General features: G+C 35.7%; 1 protein-coding gene across 2 annotated transcripts in view; it reads left to right on the top strand.

Moving 5' to 3' along the window:
- The window catches only part of LOC136853967 (fidgetin-like protein 1), a 133,518-nt gene that overhangs the window by 43,892 nt on the left and 66,887 nt on the right, over positions 1–22,739 (top strand). For both annotated transcript variants that reach the window (XM_067129884.1, XM_067129885.1), the window contains exons 6-8: positions 14,831–14,940; positions 15,802–15,938; positions 19,892–20,015. In XM_067129884.1, the coding sequence (XP_066985985.1) occupies positions 14,831–14,940; positions 15,802–15,938; positions 19,892–20,015 (371 nt within the window). The remainder of the gene's footprint in view (positions 1–14,830; positions 14,941–15,801; positions 15,939–19,891; positions 20,016–22,739) is intronic.

Raw genomic sequence — 22,739 nt, 5'->3', positions numbered from 1 at the left:
TTCACTCTCTCTCTCTCTCTCTCTCTCTCTCTCTCTCTCTCTCTCTCTCTCTCTCTCTCTCTCTCTCTCTCTCTCTCTCTCTCTCTCTCTCTTTGGCTTTGTGTGCGTGTGTTATAAGTTGTATGTATATAGGTGTGTTTCTTAGTATGGTATCACTCATTCTCTCTCTTTTTAGTTTTCTGTAAAAGAAAACTATTGAGATGGTTTGGCTGTCCATCCGCACCTTTTCTGTGCACCCTCAGATCTTGAAAACTACTTAGGCTAGGGGGCTGCAAATTGTGGTATGTTGATCATCCTCCCTCCAATCATCAAGCATACCAGATTGCAGCCCTCTAGCCTCAGTGGTGTTTATTTTATTTAAGGTTAAAGTTAGCCATGATCGTGCATCTGGCAATGCTATAGGACAGGCCACCACTGGGCCATGGCTGAAAGTTTCATGGGCCACAGCTCATACAGCATTATACATTGTACAGGGAACTTGATTTTGTCGAAGAAACTTCAGCACATTTTTTACTTGTTTTTTGTTGTGCTTGATGTATTTCATTACAAGTTTAGTTGACTCTAATATGATTACCACACATATCATAACAGAAAACATGATAATATTTTATCACTTAATATAAGTTCACATTCATAGTAAAATATTAATTAAAGTAATGCAAATTCATCATGAATCTTATCATTGATGTTGGCAAGACATTGAACTATTTATAACTCGTCTCCCCTAACCTCAACCAAAGTTGTACACACTAGGGGGTATCAAATACTTTTTCTCTCCCTCTTGGTTGTAACTTTCATTGTTTTTCATTTTTTATGCAATGAAAATTAGAACATACAAAAATAAAGAATGAGAAAGAAAATACAGTAAGAATAGCATAAAATAAAAATTTGAAAAAGGGAAGGACTATAGGCAGTCCCTGGTTTACGATGGGTCCGGCTTACGACGTTCCAAGGTTTCAAATATATTCATCAGAAATTATTTCCCAGTTTATGATGCATGTTCCGGGGTTACTACGCTTACGATGCCGATCCAACGGAAGAGATATGGCTCCAAAACAGCAGAATAATCAAAATTTGGAGTTTTTTTTTTTATGAAAAACTCAATAAACATGCAGTTTACATCATTTTCAATTTACCAAGCATTTCATTGTGCTTAATGTATTTCATTACAAGTTAAATTACAGTAATGTAGCAAAATTTAATAATAAAAGCGGAAAAAGCATAAATGAAGAAACATAAAACAAAACCAGCTCCAACGAAGTCAAACTCCTGCCTACCCCTCCCCACCCATCCCACATTACATTCCAACCCCACTCCCAGCCAGGGAAACTCCTTCCCTGACCACCTACCATCCAAAACAACCCTTTTTCTGAGTGAATCTACTTGTAAACAGCCTTACTGCTGCTGCTCTCCCATGGCTCTCAGTCTTCCAACCTCCCCCACCTAGGAAACTTTTCCTGGCCTCCCACTCCCTCCAAACCCTTCCTCAGTCTGTGTAGTGAGTAAGCAATGTTACCAATATTTCTTTAGATCACATGCCATTGACAACCATCGAAGAGAATTTTTTCAGTTTTTAAAAAACAGGTTTTGATTTAGGAAAAACCTATTTTTGGTAGTCACTGTTGAGTCCTCAAGGGAGGAGTTACCCTTCCATGGTCTACCAGAGCTCCATGGAGACCAAACTAACATCAAAGAATTCTCTTATAGCTGTTCTCGCAGCTGGGTGTTGTGTCATAGTGATTAACACTGTAACAGTTGATGGAGTATATAATGGACTCAGAGATGAGGGGGCACTTTCCCAAATCTTTACATTGAGGCTGTATATCCAGGTTCTTCCATCATCAAAACCTGCTTAGAGGAGGAAGTGATTAATGCGCATGTGCAGTCTGCTGTAGCGTCAACAACAGACCTGTTGCGAAGACCAAGAAGCATTACTTTCTGTTGGTCAATGCAGGGTGATCCCTTGCCCAAGGGAAGTGGGAGGGTTTTGAGGACTCAACAGCAACTACCAAAAATAAGTTTTTCCTTCGTCAAAACCTGTTTTTTGATAGCATAGTCGCCTGTTTTGTCCTCAAGGAGCTTTACAGTGAAATTGACAGATGACAAAAAAGGCTTAAGCTCTCAATTTTTAAAACCAACACCCCAAAGGAAAAAACATTTCTGGTCCAAGGTCGAGCCACAAATTTCAAGTCCCATTCTCTATTCCAAATACTCTTCAGGTTTTGGTACCAAAGAACAAGAAACTGTACACGAACTTATGTTTTAGGATGTAGTTCTACAATGGCTTACCTAAGCATGCTGGGTTTGGTTGCAGTACTGCCGCCCTTCTCCCAGTGATATCTAGCATACTCACCATCAGGAAGACCCCTGGTTTTCTGATGTAGCACCTAGGGGTTAGGACTAACCATGCCACCTACTGATAAACAGTGTAGTTGAATTTGTTCGAGCTTGTGGCAATAATGTTATTTTAAAAATACTGTCTCTGATGACCACCCTGTACATTCAGAGACTTTAAGAGACACTTCTGAAGAAGGCCAACAACGTACTTACTTTCCTAATATCATGTGACCAAGGAAAGGCTTTCCTAATATCATGTGACCAAGGAAAGGAGTGTGGATTGGCCTTTTTAATGAGAGACACTACAATCATTCTCAGCTCTTGTAAGGAGAGTGGTTAATTTGTGCTAGGGTGCAGGAGAATCAGACCCTCTGGGATGTCTGCAGTGACTTGTAGTGACCTTGCAGTGATCTTAAGTGCTTGAACCGGGCATAATGTCTTGTCTGCCAGACTGAGTTTTCTTGTCAGAATAGGAGATATCCTTCTTAAAGGATCCTCATTCTTGGCCAGGAGAGAATGATAATTGATGGCCAGCTGTTTGTGATGTATCGTCCCCGTCTAAGAGAGCCCAGTTCACTAATACAAGCTCCTAATGCTAATGCAATCAAGATCGCCTTTTGTAGCATTTGAGTTGTGGTTGTATTGGGTCTGCTGAGTTGAGGGGTTGATAGAATCCATAAAGCAAGGGTTCCATTAATGCTGCCTTGTATGCCATGACTGTTGTAACTGCGAGGTATTTGTCTTCAAAAAGGTATGGAAGAAAATTTATAAATTTCCATAGAAATCTCAACTTGGCTTTCAGTATGGATATAATCTACCTATATATTCTATACAGACTGGTATTGCCAGACAGGTGGTGTCTGTAATTTTTTGTGCTAGGTACCTAGCAATGTTGGGTGAGTAATTTTCACTGTAGATAGTATTTAAAAAATCCATATGTGAAGGTCTCGGCTCAGGAAGGAGGACGCGTAGATGACTTTCCCTCCTACTATCTGGGATAGAACAGCAGACGATAGTGGAATTGCTCTTTTCATCTGTTGTTGAAGTAATAGGAACCAATGCCTGTTTGGCCAGTGTGGGCTATTAAGTAAGCTGTTCCTTTAAAGGTTAGAAGTTTGCTCCAAACCTTTGAAATCCGGGATAATGAAGGAAAAAGATATATCATCCTCCATTTTTTCCAGTCATGTAGGAAGGCATCTCTTGCTGTTCCTTGACTGTCCAAGTTTGGAGACACACATACTGGGAGTTTGTGATTCTTGTATGTTGCGAACAGATCTGTGGAAGCATGTTGGCTATTGTTTGAAAAGAGTGGTTGTCCAACATCCACTGTGTTGAGGCTTTCATTTTCCTCGGTAGAGAGTCTGCTATTACGTTGAGAGACCCTGTGAGGTGAGTTGCAGACAAGTACCACTTCCTTGCTTGCACTATCTGAAGGATGGCTAGCATTATCTTGATGCAGGACATTGCAGTCATGTTGTCTAGACCCAACAAAATGTCTCTCTCTTCTGGAGATTTGAGTTTTTTGAGAGACAAAAAGACAGCTGTCATATGATATGACAATTTCTCAGAGTAGCTGACCACCTCCCTGCCACCTGACGATCCTCCCAACCTGTTAATGAGGCATCTGTGTGTATTGTCACTCGTACAGACGGAGGAGTCAAGGTGACCTGTTTCACCAGAGATTCCTTCTGGGTCCAAGGCCAAAGTATCTCCCCAACTTTCTGAATCTTTTGATGAGGTCAGTCTCGCATCTTTTTTCTTGCATGCGATAGCCAGAATTTGTTTACATTATTAGTTGCAATCTGAGTATTGGATCTATTGCTGATGCAAACTGCAGAAGGCCATCATATGTTCTAATTGCCATCTGGAAACTGGGCTGTGCAAGGAACCTTTTGAGGACTTGCCTTATTCTGTTTTGAGTATGATGAGGAGAGACAACAGGCCATGAAGAGTATCCCAATACAGTCCCAGCCACTGAAAGCATCTGCTGGCTTAAGGCGAGATTTTTTTTTTTTTTTAATTATAAAACCTTTTGACTAGTCTGTTGACCACTGCTCTTAGGTTTTTCAAGCACTCTTTTCTTGTGGGCCCCCAGATCAACCAGTCGTCTAGGTAGACTATTACAGTAGTTGTATTCCCTCTTGTTGGAGTTCTCGAACAACTTCCGTTGCTAATTTTGTAAAAAAATTCTTGGGTCATATTTTATCCCAAAGGGCATGGCTTTGAACCTGTATGTATCTTCCCTGTTCGGAACCTTTGGAAGGGGCAGAAGGGAACGGCAATAGTGACATGCCATTATGCATCTTTCAGATCTAGAGAAACTGTCTCAGTCCCTCTTGGAATGATTGAACGTACTTGGGCAACGGTAGTTATCCAGAGCTTTTGGCAAACAATGTGCTTGTTCAATGTTGATAGGTTGAGGATCACTCTTTTGGAGGAATCCTTTTTGGGGACACTGAAGAGACATGCTTGGTGGCGAATATACGCATGTTTCTTTATGGCTCCCATTAACAGGGCCCTTTATAAACTTTCAGTGTCAGACACTGCTCCTGTAAAATTCTCTCCAAGTTCATAACCTTCAAAGCAAAAAGAAATAAAAACTTTTAATGTTGCATGAATCTAAATTTTATATTCTTCTTTATAACTTTCTAACATCCAAAGTAATTCTTTATAATACTGCATTATTTAAAAATACAGTGAAAGTAGTATAACTCAAGAATGTAAACATCAACAAAAATTATGCACTACAGAATAAAAACCAGCTTAAGAACAATCCAAGATACTAACGGCCTTCTGGAACATAACTTGTTCAGAAGTTGGGTAGTGACTATATATATATATATATACAGTATATATATATATATATACACAGTAATACTTCGATCTTACATGATTCGAGTTGCGTGAATTCACACACACACGAACTTTTCACAGGAACCTAACTAATGGGTATACGCGATTTTTTCACAGACACACGAAATTCTCGAGAAACCCTGCAGAAGTGGGTGTTTAATTTTTTAAGTAATTTACAAGTTTTCATGTTTTTATGTGTAAAATCTGTATGAAAAATGCATTTTATTCTTTTATGTGTAAAATCTGTATGAAAAATGCATTTCATGCTTCTATGTGTAAAATCTGTATGAAAAATGCATTTCATGCTTCTATGTGTAAAATCTGTATGAAAAATGCATTTGATATTTTAATGTGCAAAATCTCTATGAAAAATGCATTTCATGCTTTCATGTGTAAAATCTCTATGAAAAATGCATTTCATGCTTTCATGTGTACAATCTGTATCAAAAATGTATTATTTTTATTTTTGTACATGCATAAATATGATGCAAAGGTAATTTCAGCACATTCACTTAGTGTACTTTTACAAGATGTGATACCCATTTGCAAAGTTACTGCACTTTTCAAAGATGATACCCCTGCAGAAAATGCTTGTTTAATGTTTGAAGTACATTTATAAGTTTTCATGCTTTTAACTGTAAAATCGATATGGAAAATTTATATTTATATTTCTGTACATAAACATCATACAAGTATAATGTCCATTTGCAAAGTCTTTGTCACAAGGACTTTACATGACCTTGAGATGAGGTTGTTCAGTCGCGCTCATTTGATAAAATGAATTCTTTAATGTAATATCAGAGATGTAACTAAGAGTTGTATAAGTGTCATTCTTTGAAAATTACTCTGTTCACCTCGGAGAAAAGTGCTGGTGCAATCTGTATGTGGATGTAATTACAGCACGTTCAGTTGGTGTACTTTTACAAGATGTGATACCCTGCATTTTTCAAAGATGATACCCCTGTAGAAAGTGTGTATAATTTTTAAGTTTTCGTGTTTTTAGGTGTAAAATCAGAATGGAAAATTTGTATTTATATATTTGTGCATAAATACGATACAAAAGCAGTACAGTTACTTTATTACAGTATCTCTCTCTCTCTCTCTCTCTCTCTCTCTCTCTCTCTCTCTCTCTCTCTCTCTCTCTCTCTCTCTCTCTCTCTCTCTCATTCGTAGTTAGCGCTCAAACATACGTTTACAACTTATTATTCTCTGTACGTCATTACCTGTACAGTATATAATTTTAAATTGATTGAATTTTACCTGTACTGTACTACCTTCTACGAACATTATGTACGTGTTTTCGATGTTTTATGGAATTGTACTTTTGTTGACTGTGACGTTTTGCCTAGTGACGCAAAGAAAATGGCTTTTACTCTTAAGTGACAAAGAAAACGGCATCCCATGAATTAGGGGCAACATTAGTATACGTACGCACCTACTGTAAATGCGCTATTATGAAACTGTGCAGTACTCAATTTTTATGTCAACCATTTACTGTATTCCTTTTTTAAGGGTAATAAGCTAAATTTTAAATAAAATTACACTAACTTTAGTTCATTTAAAAGTTAGCTTAATACTTTGGGAGCATGATTAGGGTCATATTTAGTACTTAAACTCTGGAAATAAACATTTATTAGCATTTTTAAAGACCATGCCAAACTTACGCAAAAATTCACCTTGCACGAGGGGCTCCGGAACCTAACCTCGTGTAATTTCGAGGTATGACTGTACCAGGTGTTTCGAAATTAGAGGCCCCCCCCCCTCCACAGAACAAATGGAAAGTTATGAAGTTTTCTGCTATAGCCTATTTCCAAGTACATTATTTTAAGTTTCTATTAAGCTATTTTTCATTTTACATTTCTTACATGTATTTTCAGACTGAGTGACAGAGTTAGATATGGCCATGGCTAACAACTCGGAGGAAATCAGATGGATTGACTGAATCCGGGCTAAAACCTTCAGAGAGGCCAGGGATGCTGGCGCATCCTTCATTTCACGTTCCTGGATAGCTAAATACACTAAAAGAGATGAATCCTTTGTTAAAAGAAACTAGAACAAAATTCCATATGACTGTCATCGCAAAAAGAGTGAGAATCTTGGAAGGCCTGAAGTCCTTTCTCAGGAGTCAAAAGACATCATAGCTGAGGCAGTGGGTAGACCAAGAAAGTCTCTATGTAAATTGGCGCTTGAACTAGAAACAAAAAAGGGAAAGAAGAGAAGTTATAGTGCTGTAAATCGTGAGTTGAAAAAATCTGGTATCAAGCCATTTCATGTTATCAGCAAGCCCAACATCACTTATGGTTCATTTCTTAAAGATTGGGATGAAGCTGACTTTCTCCATGTTGCCGCATCAGATGAATTCTTCATTTACACAGTCAGGAAGCCAGATCATAAAAATTACATCATTTGGGCTGCAAAGTTGGATGATATCAGCGATGACATGCGCTATCGCCAAGTTGTGAAATTTCCTGAATTTTTGGGAATTTTTCTCTGTTTCACAGCCAAACAGTTAGTGTGGATCATCAAAGAAAAAGGACAATCATGGAATGGCGAATACTTCAGAGAAACTTTGCTTACTGGTGGAGTATTTGCTTTCCTCAAAGATCCTGAAAATGTGTTATCTGTTGAAGAAGTCACATTTTTGCATGATAAGGCACCATGTTTCAAGGCTCTTCAGATACAGGAGCTGCTTCGAAACAGTGGTATCAATTTGTTCTCGTCAAGTGAGTTTCCAGGGAGCTCCCCTGACCTTAATGTTTGTGAAAACATTGGTAGTATCTTAAAGGATTGTGTTGAAGCGCGCACAGAACTATGATGGTATACCAAACCTCGACGACCTGCCAAAAGAGGTGACCGAAGTGCTCAGGGAAATGGAGTTTGAGTCTCAGGTTTTTTGCGATTTGATTTCATGAGTCTCAGCTTTTTTGCAATTTGCTAAAATCATAACCCTCAAGGATTGCAGGCTGTGGTACAGGCAGATGGGGGCCACACAAAATATTAAACACTCCGAGAGAAACTTAAATAAATGCCTGTTCTGAATTACTTTTGTTTTTGTCCATATCAATTTTAGTTTATGCTGTAGAGAGGAGCTCTAATTTTGAACCACCCTGTATATGTATATATATATATATATATATATATATATATATATATATATATATATATATATATATATATATATATATATATATATATATATATATATATATATATATATATATATATATATATATATATATATATATATATATATATATATATATATATATATATATATATATATATATATATATATATATATATATATATATATGTGTGTGTGTGTGTGTGTGTGTATTTTCATGATATTGCTTTGCAATGTGTGTAGCATTCCATGATTTTGATATATTTGCTATTCTAGTTATAGTGCGTTCTATTTAATAATAGTAATTGTTGAAATATCGTATGTAGTGTGATGTCAGATCTCAAAAGAGTTGGTGATTTAGATAACTTAACAGCGTAATTTAGAATTAGTAACATGTTTTAATAATAGCATAGTATGTGATCACGCATTTGTCTCCCAGCAACACGTGCTCTGTACTCATGATTTCGTATGTAGTGTTTTGGTTCAGTTGTCATCGCGAAAGATAATGCATTAACAAGTGAGGGAATGGCAGTCGAGTAGTGTAAGGTTTTGTCTCATACAAGAAAAAGACAAATGATTTTCCAATGTTTCATGTATCGTTCTGAAAACCAACTTTGGTTCTTCGTCACGTTTTGAAAGCGTGCCGTTTATGGCTAGCCAGGTGCCGTTTGTTTTGATTGTGTTGAGATTTCATTAAGAGCTTCGTCCCATACGATTTTCTGCTCAAGTCACATATGCTTTTTTGAGAGTAAACGCAGGTATCTCAATCAATTACGTCATGTTTTGTAAGATTGTGTTGCTCTGATCACGTATTGTTCTGATGCGTTAGTTGGCCCCAAAACGTTTTACTCAGGAGTAATGACGTGATCTGATAGTTTCATTTCTTGCAGGAATCCAAAAAAGTTTGTTCATTCTGATTTTAGAGACCGTTTGTGTGGTTTCCTCTCTCTTTGTGTGGTCATTGATATTAAACTTAGCTTTTGAGATCTGAATGTAGGAAAAGTGTGTAATGGTGCCTAACAAAAAAAGTGTTTTGTGAATATAAAACAGCTGCATTTTAGGTGATTTTGCAAAAGTTTTCACAAGCATATGTAAGGTAAAGTGAATTTTACTTATTATTAGCATGGTATAATAAGGTATATTGAGAAATTTTTGCCTTATTGAAATTGTTTTGTTAAATCTTATGTGTATTTTTTGTGTTCTTGTGTTGGCAATCTCTTGATTTTTCACATTTTGTATGTTGGTGATTTAGCATTTATTTACTTAGTATTCTAAAATTCTTAATAATTTAACATTGCATACTTGATTTAATTTTCATTTATTAAGATTTTCTTTTCAAATCTTGTGTAATTCTTAATAGTTTAAATTTTGCTTGATTAATTTAATTTCTTGATAAAGTTTTGTGATTTAGTTTTGTTTGATAATTTAATTCAAGAATTAATTAAATTTTGTGTTGTTTTCAAGTAATAGTAAATTTTTTCAGATTGTGAATTCTAATTATAAATTTTGAATTTAAAAATAAATGTTTGTATTTAAAATTTTTGAAAAACAGTGTTTCATTTATTGACCACCAGTGAATAGGATTAATTGTGTGCATAAGGCAAAGTGATAAACATGTTTTGTTCCTTTAGTTTTGCTGAAGTGAATTAAGACCAGGGAAACAGTCAAAGTTGTTTGATGGAGTGATGCCCTTTTACTCTAGTATATTTCCTGTTTAATTGCTGATACCTCACACTTGTTTTGATAAACTTAGTTTGATTTTTCACACGATTGATAAGCTTTTTAACCCTTTAACGCCAAAGCCCTATTTTAAAAAACGTCTCCCGTATGCCGGCGGCCTCCAAGAGGTAGCGCCGAAGCGGAAAAAATTTTTTTTTTTCAAAAAATCACAGCGTGCTTAGTTTTCAAGATTAAGAGTTCATTTTTGGCTCCTTTTTTTCTCATTGCCTGAAGTTTAGTATGCAATCATCAGAAATAAAAAAAATATCATTATCATATATAAATATTGGAATATATGACAGCAAAAAAAAAAGCTCGTATATAATTGTATACAAATCGCGCTGTAAGGAAAACGGTTGAAGCTAATGAGTTAATTTTTTTAGTTGTATTGTACACTAAATTGCGATGATTTTGGTATATAACAGATTGTAAAACGATTAAAGCAACACAGAGAAAATATTATCACAAAATGATGCATGAATTCGTAACGAGCGGACGTAAAAAAAGTTTTTTTCAAAAATTCACCAAAAATCAAAATATTGTGCTAGAGACTTTCCAATTGTGCCAAAATGAAGGAAATTGATTGAATATTACTAGGCTGTAAGTCTTTTAGCTTACAATTGCATTTTTGAACCATTTCGATCGAGTTAAAGTTGACCGAAGGTTGATTTTTTTCTATTTATCGTTATTTCGATGTAAGTATAAAAAAAACTGTGAAGAGCTAAAAGAATGATATATTTTTTGTTGTATTCTACATGAAATTGCGCACATTTTGATGTATAACACTTTATGTAATGAATAATATGAAACAGCGAAAAAATTACGGCAAGCTGACGCAAGAAATGCTAGGATTTTCAGCGAATGCGGCGCTTGAGTGAGCAAAGGAAAATTGATTTTTTTTTAAAAAATTCACCAAAAATCTAAATATGTGCTAGAGACTTTCCGTTTGTTGCAAAATGAAGGTAAATGATTGATTGTTACTCGAATGTAATAATTATGGCTTACGGATGCATTTTTCTATCATTTCGGTCGAATCAAAGTTGACCGAATGTTAAAATTTTATCAGTTATCGTGATGTCGGCGAAAATATTAAAAAACTGTGAAGAGCTAAAGGAATGACATATTTTTTGTTGTATTCTACATGAAAATTCGCACATTTTGATGTATAACACTTTATGTAACGAATAATATGAAACGGCGAAAAAATTACGGCAAGCTGACACAAGAAATGCTAGGATTTTCAGCGGAGTACACGCGCGCGGAGCGAAGGAAAATTTTTTTTTCAAATATTCACCAAAAATCTAAATAATGTGCTAGAGACTTTCCGTTTGTTGCAAAATGAAGGTAAATGATTGATTGTTACTCGAATGTAATAATTATGGCTTACGGATGCGTTTTTCGATCATTTCGGTCGAATCAAAGTTGACCAAATGTTAAAATTTTGTCAGTTATCGTGATTTTGGCGAAAATATTAAAAAACTGTGAAGAGCTAAAGGAATGACATATTTTTTGTTGTATTCTACATGAAATTGCGCACATTTTGATGTATAACATTTTATGTAACGAATAATATGAAACAGCGAAAAAATTACGGCAAGCTGACGCAAGAAATGCTAGGATTTTCAGCGAATGCGTGCTTGCCATGAGCAAAGGAAAATTGATTTTTTTTCAAAAATTCACCAAAAATCTAAATAATGTGCTAGAGACTTTCCGTTTGTTGCAAAATGAAGGTAAATGATTGATTGTTACTCGAATGTAATAATTATGGCTTACGGATGCGTTTTTCGATCATTTCAGTCGAATCAAAGTTGACCGAATGTTAAAATTTTGTCATTTATTGTGATTTCGATGTAAATATTAAAACACTGTGAAGAGCTAAAGGAATGATATATTTTTTGTTGTATTCTACATGAAAATTCGCACATTTTGATGTATAACACTTTATGTAACGAATAATATGAAACGACGAAAAAATTACGGCAAGCTGACGCAAGAAATGACAGGATTTTCAGCGGAGTTCGCGCGCACGGAGCGGAGGAAAATTTTTTTCAAAAATTCACCAAAATTCTAAATATTGTTCTAGAGACTTTCCGTTTGTTGCAAAATGAAGGTAAATGATTGATTGTTACTCGAATGTAATAATTATGGCTTACGGATGCGTTTTTCGATCATTTCGGTCGAGTCAAAGTTGACCAAATGTTAAAATTTTGTCAGTTATCGTGATTTCGATGTAAATATTAAAACACTGTGAAGAGCTAAGGGAATGATATATTTTTTGTTGTATTCTAAATGAAATTGCGCACATTTTGATGTATAACACTTTATGTAACGAATAATATGAAATGGCGAAAAAATTATGGCAAGCTGACACAAGAAATGACAGGATTTTTAGTGGAGTTCGCGCGTGTGGAGCGGAGGAAAATTTTTTTTTCAAAAATTCACCAAAATTCTAAATATTGTGCTAGAGACTTTCCGTTTGTTGCAAAATGAAGGTAAATGATTGATTGTTACTCAAATGTAATAATTATGGCTTACGGATGCGTTTTTCGATCATTTCGGTCGAGTCAAAGTTGACTGAATGTTAAAATTCACTTTGGATGCTGGGTCCTTCTCCAGCATCCCAGTCTAAAACTCGCCTCACACGCTCACTTCCGACAGGCAGTATGCGCCTTTCACGGTCCTGATGCCTTTGTGACATCTCTGCAAACGTTCTGTTGCAGCACGAATACGCTAACACTCGCAAAAGTTCAACAAAACACGTCTGCGTCAAAATATCGCTCCCACAAGGTGCTGCTTTGATGCTCTCTGATGCGAGATGGGGGAAATTCGCGCATGCACGTCTGGGTGACGCTCAGAAACAAAACAACAGCTAGATCCGTGAACTCCCAGCATCTGCCGAGGCGCGGGATTTGAAATCTTCCGCAAACTAGGCCTACAATTATTTTTCCGCGAATATTTAAAAAAAGCATTTTCAGTCGACGTTTGCAACGTCCACTCGGCATTCGACAGACAATTTTGGACGACGTTTAAGGGTTAAGGGACCACTGTTACCTTGAGAGTACTCAGTTGTAATTTTTATTGTTATGAGAGTTCTGTTATCTGACTGAAGTGAGGTAAATTTTTGAATTCTGTGATTAGTGGTGTAATAACTAGGTGCTTGGTACACTTCATGACTATACAGTATATATATACATATATATATATATATATATATATATATATATATATATATATATATATATATATATATATATATATATATATATATATATATATATATATATATATATATATATATATATATATATATATATATATATATATATATATATATATATATATATATATATATATATATATATATATATATATATATATATATATATATATATATATATATATATATATATATATATATATATATATATATATATATATATATATATATATATATATATATATATATATATATATATATATACATACTGTACATACATACATACATACATACAGTCACTACCATACTTCCAAAACGAATTACATTCCGGACGGCCGTTCGTATCTTGAATTGTTCTTAAGCTGGTTTTTAATATGTAGTGCATAATTTTTGTTGATGTTTGCATTCTTGAGTTATACTATTTTCACTGTATTTTTAAATAATGCAGTAATATAAAGAATTACTTTGGATGTTAGAAAGTTATAATGAAGAAAATAAAATTTAGATTCATGCAGCATTAAAAATTTTGTATTTTTTCTTTGCTTTGAAGGTTATGAACTTGGAGAGAATTTGCAGGAGCAGCATCTGGCATTGGAGGTTCATAAAGTAAACAATGCAAACTGCCATCTATTGGCAAAAATACATACTAAACATTTCCTTTAGGAAGAGGAAATATAGAAAATTTGAATTCGTCAAAGAACGAGTTAAATCGGGAAGATAGAAATAAGCAGGATTATTTTACGAGTATGAACGAGTATTCTTGTGACCGTAAGAATACACGGTAGTTAGTCACGAGAATATCCGAGGCCATCAGGAAAAGGGTTAAAGGAACAGGCTCTTCTTCTTCCTGGTGTTCTGTTCTTTGCAAAAATTCGTACTAGGCAAAATTTGAACTTTCAGGTGGTAAAGGGGAGCATGCCAAAGACAGTTTTAACTTGTGACCCTGTCTGTTCATATCTCTGAATGTTCGTAAACTGAACGTTTGTAAGTAGGTGGTGACTGTGTATCGTTGGGCCCTTGGGTCTGGTTGTGCCCAGATAATGTTGATGTCCGGACAATGAAGATCTGGATAATCAAGGGATTACTGTATGTATTTCATTGTATATGCACACATTCCAAGAGGAAAATCTATCATACCATGACAGAGTCATTTCATTGTATATGCACACATTCTAAGAGGAAAATCTATCATACCATGACAGAGTCATTTCATTGTATATGCACACATTCTAAGAGGAAAATCTATCATACCATGACAGAGTCATTTCATTGTATATGCACACATTCTAAGAGGAAAATCTATCATACCATGACAGAGTCATTTCATTGTATATGTACACATTCTAAGAGGAAAATCTATCATACCATAACAAAGTCAATTCAACAATATAAGTGATATGCACTTATACATAAATGTGTGCTTTAGCAAAGGAATTATCTTAAAAATTTATATTTTTTACCCTTAAGAGGCTTTTATGGACTTCATTTTTTATCTGATAATGTAATATGAATTGCACTTTAATCTGAATAAAGAAGTAAAAGAGCATGATGGGTTGAATTTCATCCCAATTTTATTATAGGTGGAAATTTTGTTTATGGTGCCAGTCCCCGAGAAGCTGTCAGCAATCCCGGTAACAGCAGTTGTGAGGATAAAGATAGCCCTTTCTTTAAAACTGCAGCTCATCAGTTGGTGAGACCTTTATTTGTTTCTTTGAGATTGATAAAAGGTCATTCACTGTGAACACGCAAGTGGAAAGGCCCATTATGACTTAAGCAAGCCATTGGTATTGTAAACATAATTAACAAGATGGGGAGATGATTTTGATTTTAATATTAACATGCTAAAAGTATTTTCTGCATTTGTACAGCAGTAAGAATAGTAATATTACCTTAAAATTTGTTCCAATATCTTTGTATGGTATTCCCGGATGAAGGGAAGGTTCTGAATGAAGGAATGGATGATGAGAATAGTTGTTCCTTTGTATGTAAGTAAAGGTGATGAAGGGAGCTAAAAGAATCATAGGCTCGTAATGTTACTTAGCATACCATGGAAAAGGTATGGTATGATTTTGACTGAGAAAGTAAACAGATTACATGACTGAAAGGGAAAGAACACTGTGGGTTGTAACAAGGAAGAGGGTGTGTGGATCAAGTTATTTTATTATGAAAGTCGCGTGGGAGGAAAGGGAAAAGCTGTGTGTGGTATACATACAAGCATTTGGAAAAAGTGTATGGCTAAATCTCTAGAGGTGCAATGTGGAAGTTGTTGGGAGTAAGTTACTGAGACCGATAAAAAGTTTTTACAATGGAGGAGAAACATTTTTTAAGAATAAGTAGGTGGAAGAGTATGGTGTGAAAGTAAGTCTCCATGGTTGTTGAATATCTTTGAGCGGAGTGATGTATGAAGTTACAGAAAGGACAGGAAATGTAGGTTTAAACTTGTGGGAAAAGAAAATGATTCATGAATGGCCAATAGTCAAAACAGCCTGGTTTGCCAAGAGGCCAGTTTTTTGCTTTGTGCTTGTTAATTATTCAGGTTTTTTTTTTCCAGGCTCTTGATCATCAAAAGAAGTATGGTCAAGGGGCAATGAATGCTGATTTATATGGATCGGGTAAAAGGTCTTTGGGTGTCAGGAGGACAGTTAACAACAAGTTCGTCCCACCTGTTAGGAAACCAGAGGATGAAGAGTAAGAATTTTAAATACTTTTTATTTTATTTCCTGAAACAATTTTTTTTAATTAGGAATATGCCATATTAAAATTATTTTCGTTCTTTTATACTATGTAAGAATGGTAGAATATTAGGGTAGAACATTTACTTTGTGTCCATACATGTGGGAGTTCAAGCCTTTTTGTTTTCATAGCTTAAACTCAAGCTTTTTTGTTTTCATAGCATAAACCTGGAAAGAGGATTTGTTAAGTGCTTCAGCAAACACAAAAGTTCTTGAATCCTTTATTCAGATGTAGATCTTGCCAAAGCTACAGGAGACCCTCCAGCCAATTTTCATTTGTAGTAGTTTTGATTTCATTGCTTGTGGTGCCATTTATGGTGGCTGTGTCATGTTTAATTGCCTCATGCATGGTTGTGACTGTTTAACTAATGTTCTCAAAACTTAATCGATGCCAAAACCTCTGTACTATGACCTTCCTTAGTTTTGGATTTAAGTTTCTGTTTTTGATGGTTTGCTTAACCCTTTAAAAGTTTTAGTTAGGCTTGTGTCATCAAATGTTACAATTGTGCAGATTTTTTTGACAATGAAAGTTTTCATCCTAACTCTTTTAGATTTCTGAAATGGTGTAAAATTTCTCCTATGCAAAACACTTCTGGCTTACCGCTTGGGAAATTAAAGATAATTTTATTTTACTTTATAACTTACATGGCAAAGAGATGAAGAGTTGTCATAAAGAGAAGGACCCGTGCAACTCTCTAAGCAGTGTTTATAAATTGAAAATAAAGCTCAGAAAATATCAGGACACAGTGGCCATCAATGTACCACCAGGAAAAAGAAGATAATGCTAATGCATTATAATGCACCAGTTAGACCCCACTTCAGGGGCGTGCTCAAGTGCCGGGCTTGGGGTGCTTTAGCCCCTGCCCATTTTCTTCTTCATAGCAAAGGTGCCCTTTTTGTCAGAAATTATAATTTAATGGGATCGTATTATAATAAGTTGACTGATATTTTGGACCAATATTTGTCAGTAGCATATTTCCGCCTAACGGTCGGTCCGCCGTCCAATGCAACGGTTCGAGTCTGATTCAAAATTCTTGTGTTCTTATGATTAGTAGTAAACAGAACTGAGGGTGTTTTACTCATCCTACTCCCTGCCAAAACATGATCTGAGATCCGCCCATTGTTTCTAAGGCTTTCATTACTATATTCATAGGCAGGATACCCTTCTGCAATTTCTGAATTCCTATTGAAGGAGGGACCAAGCATCATTCAGTATTAGGAGAAGCTACTCTAGCCCGGAATTCTACGTGTTTAACTTCAGTCGTGGTTTTCCTTCCATTAATAAGGTATTTTCCATCTGGTGACAGGATACTCATTGAGGCGTCTCGCCAGGGGGTTATCAGTATCATTGGGGGCGGATAATGGTGCCCATACTACATTTTGATTTGAAGTTTTATAGTCTTACCTGGTTGTATTATTATTACTAGTCAGGGCTTGGGAGTGGGTAAGCTGTCTCATAATACCTGTTCTGATTCCAATAGGGATCTAGACAATTTATTAAACTTTTTGGGCTTGGGATTTTTATTACTCTGTTCCCATGATTTAAGTTTTTTGGTGAGAGAACCAGTCTCTGCCTGGGCAGACTGTGCAGCCTCTGTATTCTCTCATTTAAAGGCTGAGAAGTTTTTAAACATTACATCTGATTCAGTATCCAGGATTTCCTATTGGGAATTATGGATGGCGTCTCTGATGTACTGACGCTTAGTAACAAGGACATCCTTGATACTGCTCATAATTTCCTCCTGGAATTCTGAAATTACTACAAGTAGAATTTCCCTATCAGGAGTGCCTGCATGAACTGATTGAGCCAAAGCAGTTGGATCACCCCTGCCTGGCAGTATAGAAGTCCAGGATAAGTCACTGTACCCACTGGAAGAAACAGACACTTCAGATAGGGTTGGATGGACCCTATCAGGATACCCTTCAATATCTGATTGCTGCATGAGGGAGACAAGATCCTCATCTGACGTATCCCTGTCGTGTAAAGCAGAAGACTGTGTCCCTGGACCTTCCTCATTCAGGAGGGCAGTTTCTATGGCTGTCTGCTTCCTATCCAATATTAATGACATTTCTCCCAAGGAAAGACTCCTCATCTCCATCAGTGGAGTTGATGCAGGAGGTTCTGTAACCAATGCTTTGGAGTATTGGTCTAAACATGGATTCTGCTCAGAGGGGGGAAGGAAATGCACTTTTCTGGAGTTACGTCGGAAAGGTGTAGTCTCCTTCTGTACCACTACTGAAATCTATGACCCTCAGAGACAGCTTAAAGTCAGCTCTTTCATCATTTAAGCTAGCTGCCTGGAGCATGTTACATGTTTCACACATAACAGTGACCAACCAGATTTTCCTTTATTCCTACAAGGACTGTGTTCACGGCAGGTGGCATGAACTGCACTCGCAATTGAAAAGTAAATCGACCAATTTGCTGCGGCACATGTAATCTGTGGGTCCTCCGTAATAGCAGCCCTGTAGTGATAAAAGGAACAAGCGTTTATTAGAAACCACCCAGTGCTAACTACCTATAATCACTGTATAGGCAGCACACTTAACATAAAACAGGCTGACTTGGTCACAAGTATGTAGCCATAGCATACTGTTAGGTATCATAATCAATGGGTTATATCCATAAGACAGTACAGTAGTAGTGTATTAAAATATTAATTCATAATTATTACCATAACCTTGCCCTGAAAGTATTTTCTCACAAATGTTACTCTACTCAATTAAGACAAAACTAACTGGATACCATAGATCCTATTATGAAAATTTAAATTTAATATTCCTGTAGGAAAAAGCAACTGTCACAAGAATTTTCTGAACGTGACATCACTAACAACGGAGTAATATGTGTTATAAGTAGATCTGAAAAATTAATTTCAATTCACACTTGATAAAAGACTCCTGATATTAAGTGTAAATGGAAACTGTCTATATATCACAGAATCCATTTAGTTTGATCATCAGTTGCTGTACTACAAATGAAAAACAGGTTTTTAGTAGACACCAAGGCTTGGAAGTCAAGCATGTTTAGAAATACTATCACAGCTACTTTTTGTAAACGAGAAGTTAGGCTACCATGATTCCTGTTTTTGGGTAGTATAAAATTATCTACCAGTATTAGAAAGTCATTAGCTAATGAGTTTATGACCAAAATGTCTAATATTATTGCATTATTGTTAAATATCGCTTTATTAGATAGGAAATAAAAACAGTACAGCACTATAGCGGAGCCTAGCGATCCAGCTTAACTTCTCACCTTGCAGGAGACCCATTGGCTCCCAACTTTAACAACTGTAAACTTACCAGTTAAAAATTTTAAAGTTCTAAAACTTTTCAGTGGGACTTAAACCTATGCACTTAACATACTTGCTTCTGAGTTTAGTTCTTCCATGGCGACCGAAGTAAGGTCTCAGAGAAAATAAAGTGGCAGCAAAGTTCACTTTGCAGAGACCAAGAAAGTAATGAGGAAAATGGCCAACATACACACTGTTGTCACATTGGTGTGTGAAGGATGAAGAAAGAACCAAGGCAGTCATTGTAGACAAAGAGACAGAGCCCTCTTGTCCTTTATATTCTATCATTGTGCCAAAAGCACTATTCTGGCCAAGACCAACTATCATGAGAATTCTTTGAGATTGGTCAGTCTATCTTATGGAGCCCTGGGACGACCATGACAGTAACTCCTTTGAGGACGAGCAGCAGCTAAGCTTTCGAAAATGTGCTTTTCATGTGGTTCTCCATCTAGGATTTATGTTGATCATTCTAATTATTAGCCGCCTTATAATTTGTATTTATCTTTACCACCACATCTCATTTTTATGCTCTTCCCTTATGTATGGAATATCCTTTTGCCTCTGGAGTCTTCATGGTAGAAAATAACTAAAGATAATATTTAAAACTTTCCTGCAGTGTTGGTAGTGGGGCAGTGATAAGGAGGTGCCTTCCTGGTAGCAGTCATCAGCAGATGGGAAAACGTGGCAATAATTATGAAGAGAGTCCTCATGCAGGCCTTATGGAAGATGAGAGATTGAAGGTAATGTACCTTCTTACAAGTGTCGTTGGAGATCAAGAAATAAGATGGTAGGTGAGATTTCTTAAGAGGAACCCCTTTTCTTACCATTGAAAAGTCTCACTTCTCCTCTTGTTCTGATCACAGAGAGACACTTTTGTGTAGCGCTTAGTCTGACCATTCAAATCTTGGCCTCTATATTTCTCATTAATTTTCACCATCTCGTTTTATCATTTGGATTATTCTTAAGGCTTTATTTTTAAGGACACGTGATGTAAATATCTTTCATAATATGTTCATGCATTTTTCTTTGGTTTTTGCTTATTCTGGCAACAATGTATGATTTTTTGAAAAACTGTTCAGAGAAATGGCTGCTGAATTTGTGTTTTTTTTTTTTAATAGAAAGAAATAGCCTTGGTTGTATAGGGATTCCAGATTAATTATTCTTCATTCTCAAGATAAATTTGTTCTGGTAACAAAGCTGAGTGTCACCTAGACCACCAGCTGCACATGTTTACTTTGCTCATTTCTGGTTGACCCCTTTATGATATTCATTCATAAATCCAGAAAAAGCTGAAATGCATAACTAATTCCCAAAGTCATTTTCATGACAGGCAAAGGAGGGTTTTTTTGCTTATATGTGAGAGACTGAGGACTGAATCATGCTAAAACTATAATTCCTTGAACAAATATTTTTACAAGATCAGATCAAACTTGATTTCTGAATTACGTACTATGCAGTCAGTGTGGTTTGCTCAGTGCCAAAAAGTAGCACTGTATTGCAAGACATGCCTAGAAGTAGAATCTTACCTTGCCTATAGAAAGATTTGAATTAGATATCATGTGCAAACCAATGTATAACAGTAAATGCTTTGAAAAATACTGTTATATAAAATTTACATTGGGCGGATTAACCAGACTTCCAGGTTAGAACATCTGCTAAATTGTTTTACACTGAGCAAGCAGATAATGAAGCTAGAATAGAAAACCCTTTGTAATGACACTGATTTAAGTACTACAAAATGATTACCTAAGGTTAAAGTCATTAGACACAAATTAATGCATAACTTAGTGAACAAGCATACTGAAACAGGTTCAATAATACAGCTAAAAATTATATAGGCTACTACTTAATTTCAGCAAAGATAAATTCAAACTAGGACTTGCAAAGCATCATTGATTTAAAACATAAAACCCAATGCTAGAATAATGAACAAAAGGTAACTGTATGTGGCAACTAACAAGCCTCTTGTTCTGTAATTAGTTGGTTTTACTGATATTGGAACATGCCAAAAGTATAAGGAATGAAGCAACCGCAAACCTAACGGAAGACTGTATTATATCAGTGCTAGCTTTTCTCTTGAACGAACAAGAAAGCGTGCTTGTGAAGTTCTGGCAAATTATACCAGACCAAAGGCTGCAAGCCAGAAGACAGTCAGTGCATCTGTGACTGTTCAGTAATCAGTGATTATCCTTCCATATTCACTCTGAAAGGGAGTTAGGCTAATCACTTTATTGTATAGGTAAAAACATACACATCATTAGGAATAAAAAAATAGAAAAGGAGGTTACTGTTGAACACAGAAAAAGATGAAGAAATCTCATAGCAGTAGTGGTTGTTAATGCTGGTTTAAGGATGAATGCAGTGCTTGCCTCTGCAGTCACATGAATACTGACTGTAATTGTTACTATGAACCTGATGATCTGTAATGTTTACAGTAATAATTAAGATAGTGGCACTGTTATTATGTGTTGTAGATAATCGTTTGTATGATTCTTTCTAAGTGGAAGGTATTATTGTAAAGGAAATGACTGAATAATATAATAAGCTTGGTATTACAGAGATGAAAGGAGTTTGTAATAAACTGTAAATATATTGATGATGAACTCTGAACATAGGCCAAAACCAGTATTCTGTTGATGTAGTAATTTTTTGTCAGAGACGTTGGCACTTACTAAATCTTAAGAAATCTAAAGACGTTGTCAGTTCTTTGTTTGTTACACATATCGCCCTCGTGATATGTCCAGGACATATGTTATTTGGTGTTCCCACGTATCATTATTATACAAATACTGCTGTGACAATCAGTTACTATTTTATTCTTAATCATGTTCTAGTGGCTCCATCTTTAATTTAAACTTTGTGACAGTTGTGAAAAACCACAATTGGTTACCAATGTGCGTAGAGTTTATGTCAAATAGAGTGAGTGAGAATGAAAATGTGGGAGATTCAAGGGGAGACTGCCTGAGAGATAGGCATCTTGTACTATATTTTTTTAATAAAAATATGAAATGTAAAGACCTTTCTCCTTTTCAAGAATTTCAGGTATAACCCCGGCAATAGCTCCACCCATGAATGCACTGTGATGACTGTTCTTTTCTATCTTTTTTCCTTGAGGGTCTGTTGTGTCCAGACAATTTAAAGGCAATGGATGTTGGCCAATTATAAGTAGTGTGCTTATTAAAAAAAATGCAAGATCAAGATGTGTACAGTAAACCCCCCATATCCGTGGGCGATGTGTACCACAGCCCCCCATGTATAGTTAAAATCTGCGAATAGTTAACACCCCTCCCCCCTCTAAAAATGCTTATAACTGCCTGTCTTAAAAGTTCAAATACCAAAGTATACCTTAAACTAGCGTCCTACATCAAATGTACCTTAAAATATTATCCTGTTATGACTGTATTAATCTTTGAAATTATATTATTAATATCATTGCAAAGTCATCTTAAACATTGCACCCTTAA

The sequence above is a fragment of the Macrobrachium rosenbergii genome, chromosome 28, assembly GCF_040412425.1.
Source record: "Macrobrachium rosenbergii isolate ZJJX-2024 chromosome 28, ASM4041242v1, whole genome shotgun sequence".
In the NCBI taxonomy this organism is placed as follows: domain Eukaryota; kingdom Metazoa; phylum Arthropoda; class Malacostraca; order Decapoda; family Palaemonidae; genus Macrobrachium; species Macrobrachium rosenbergii.
Note: the sequence above shows the minus strand (reverse complement) of the source record. Positions and strands in the feature narration are given on the sequence as shown.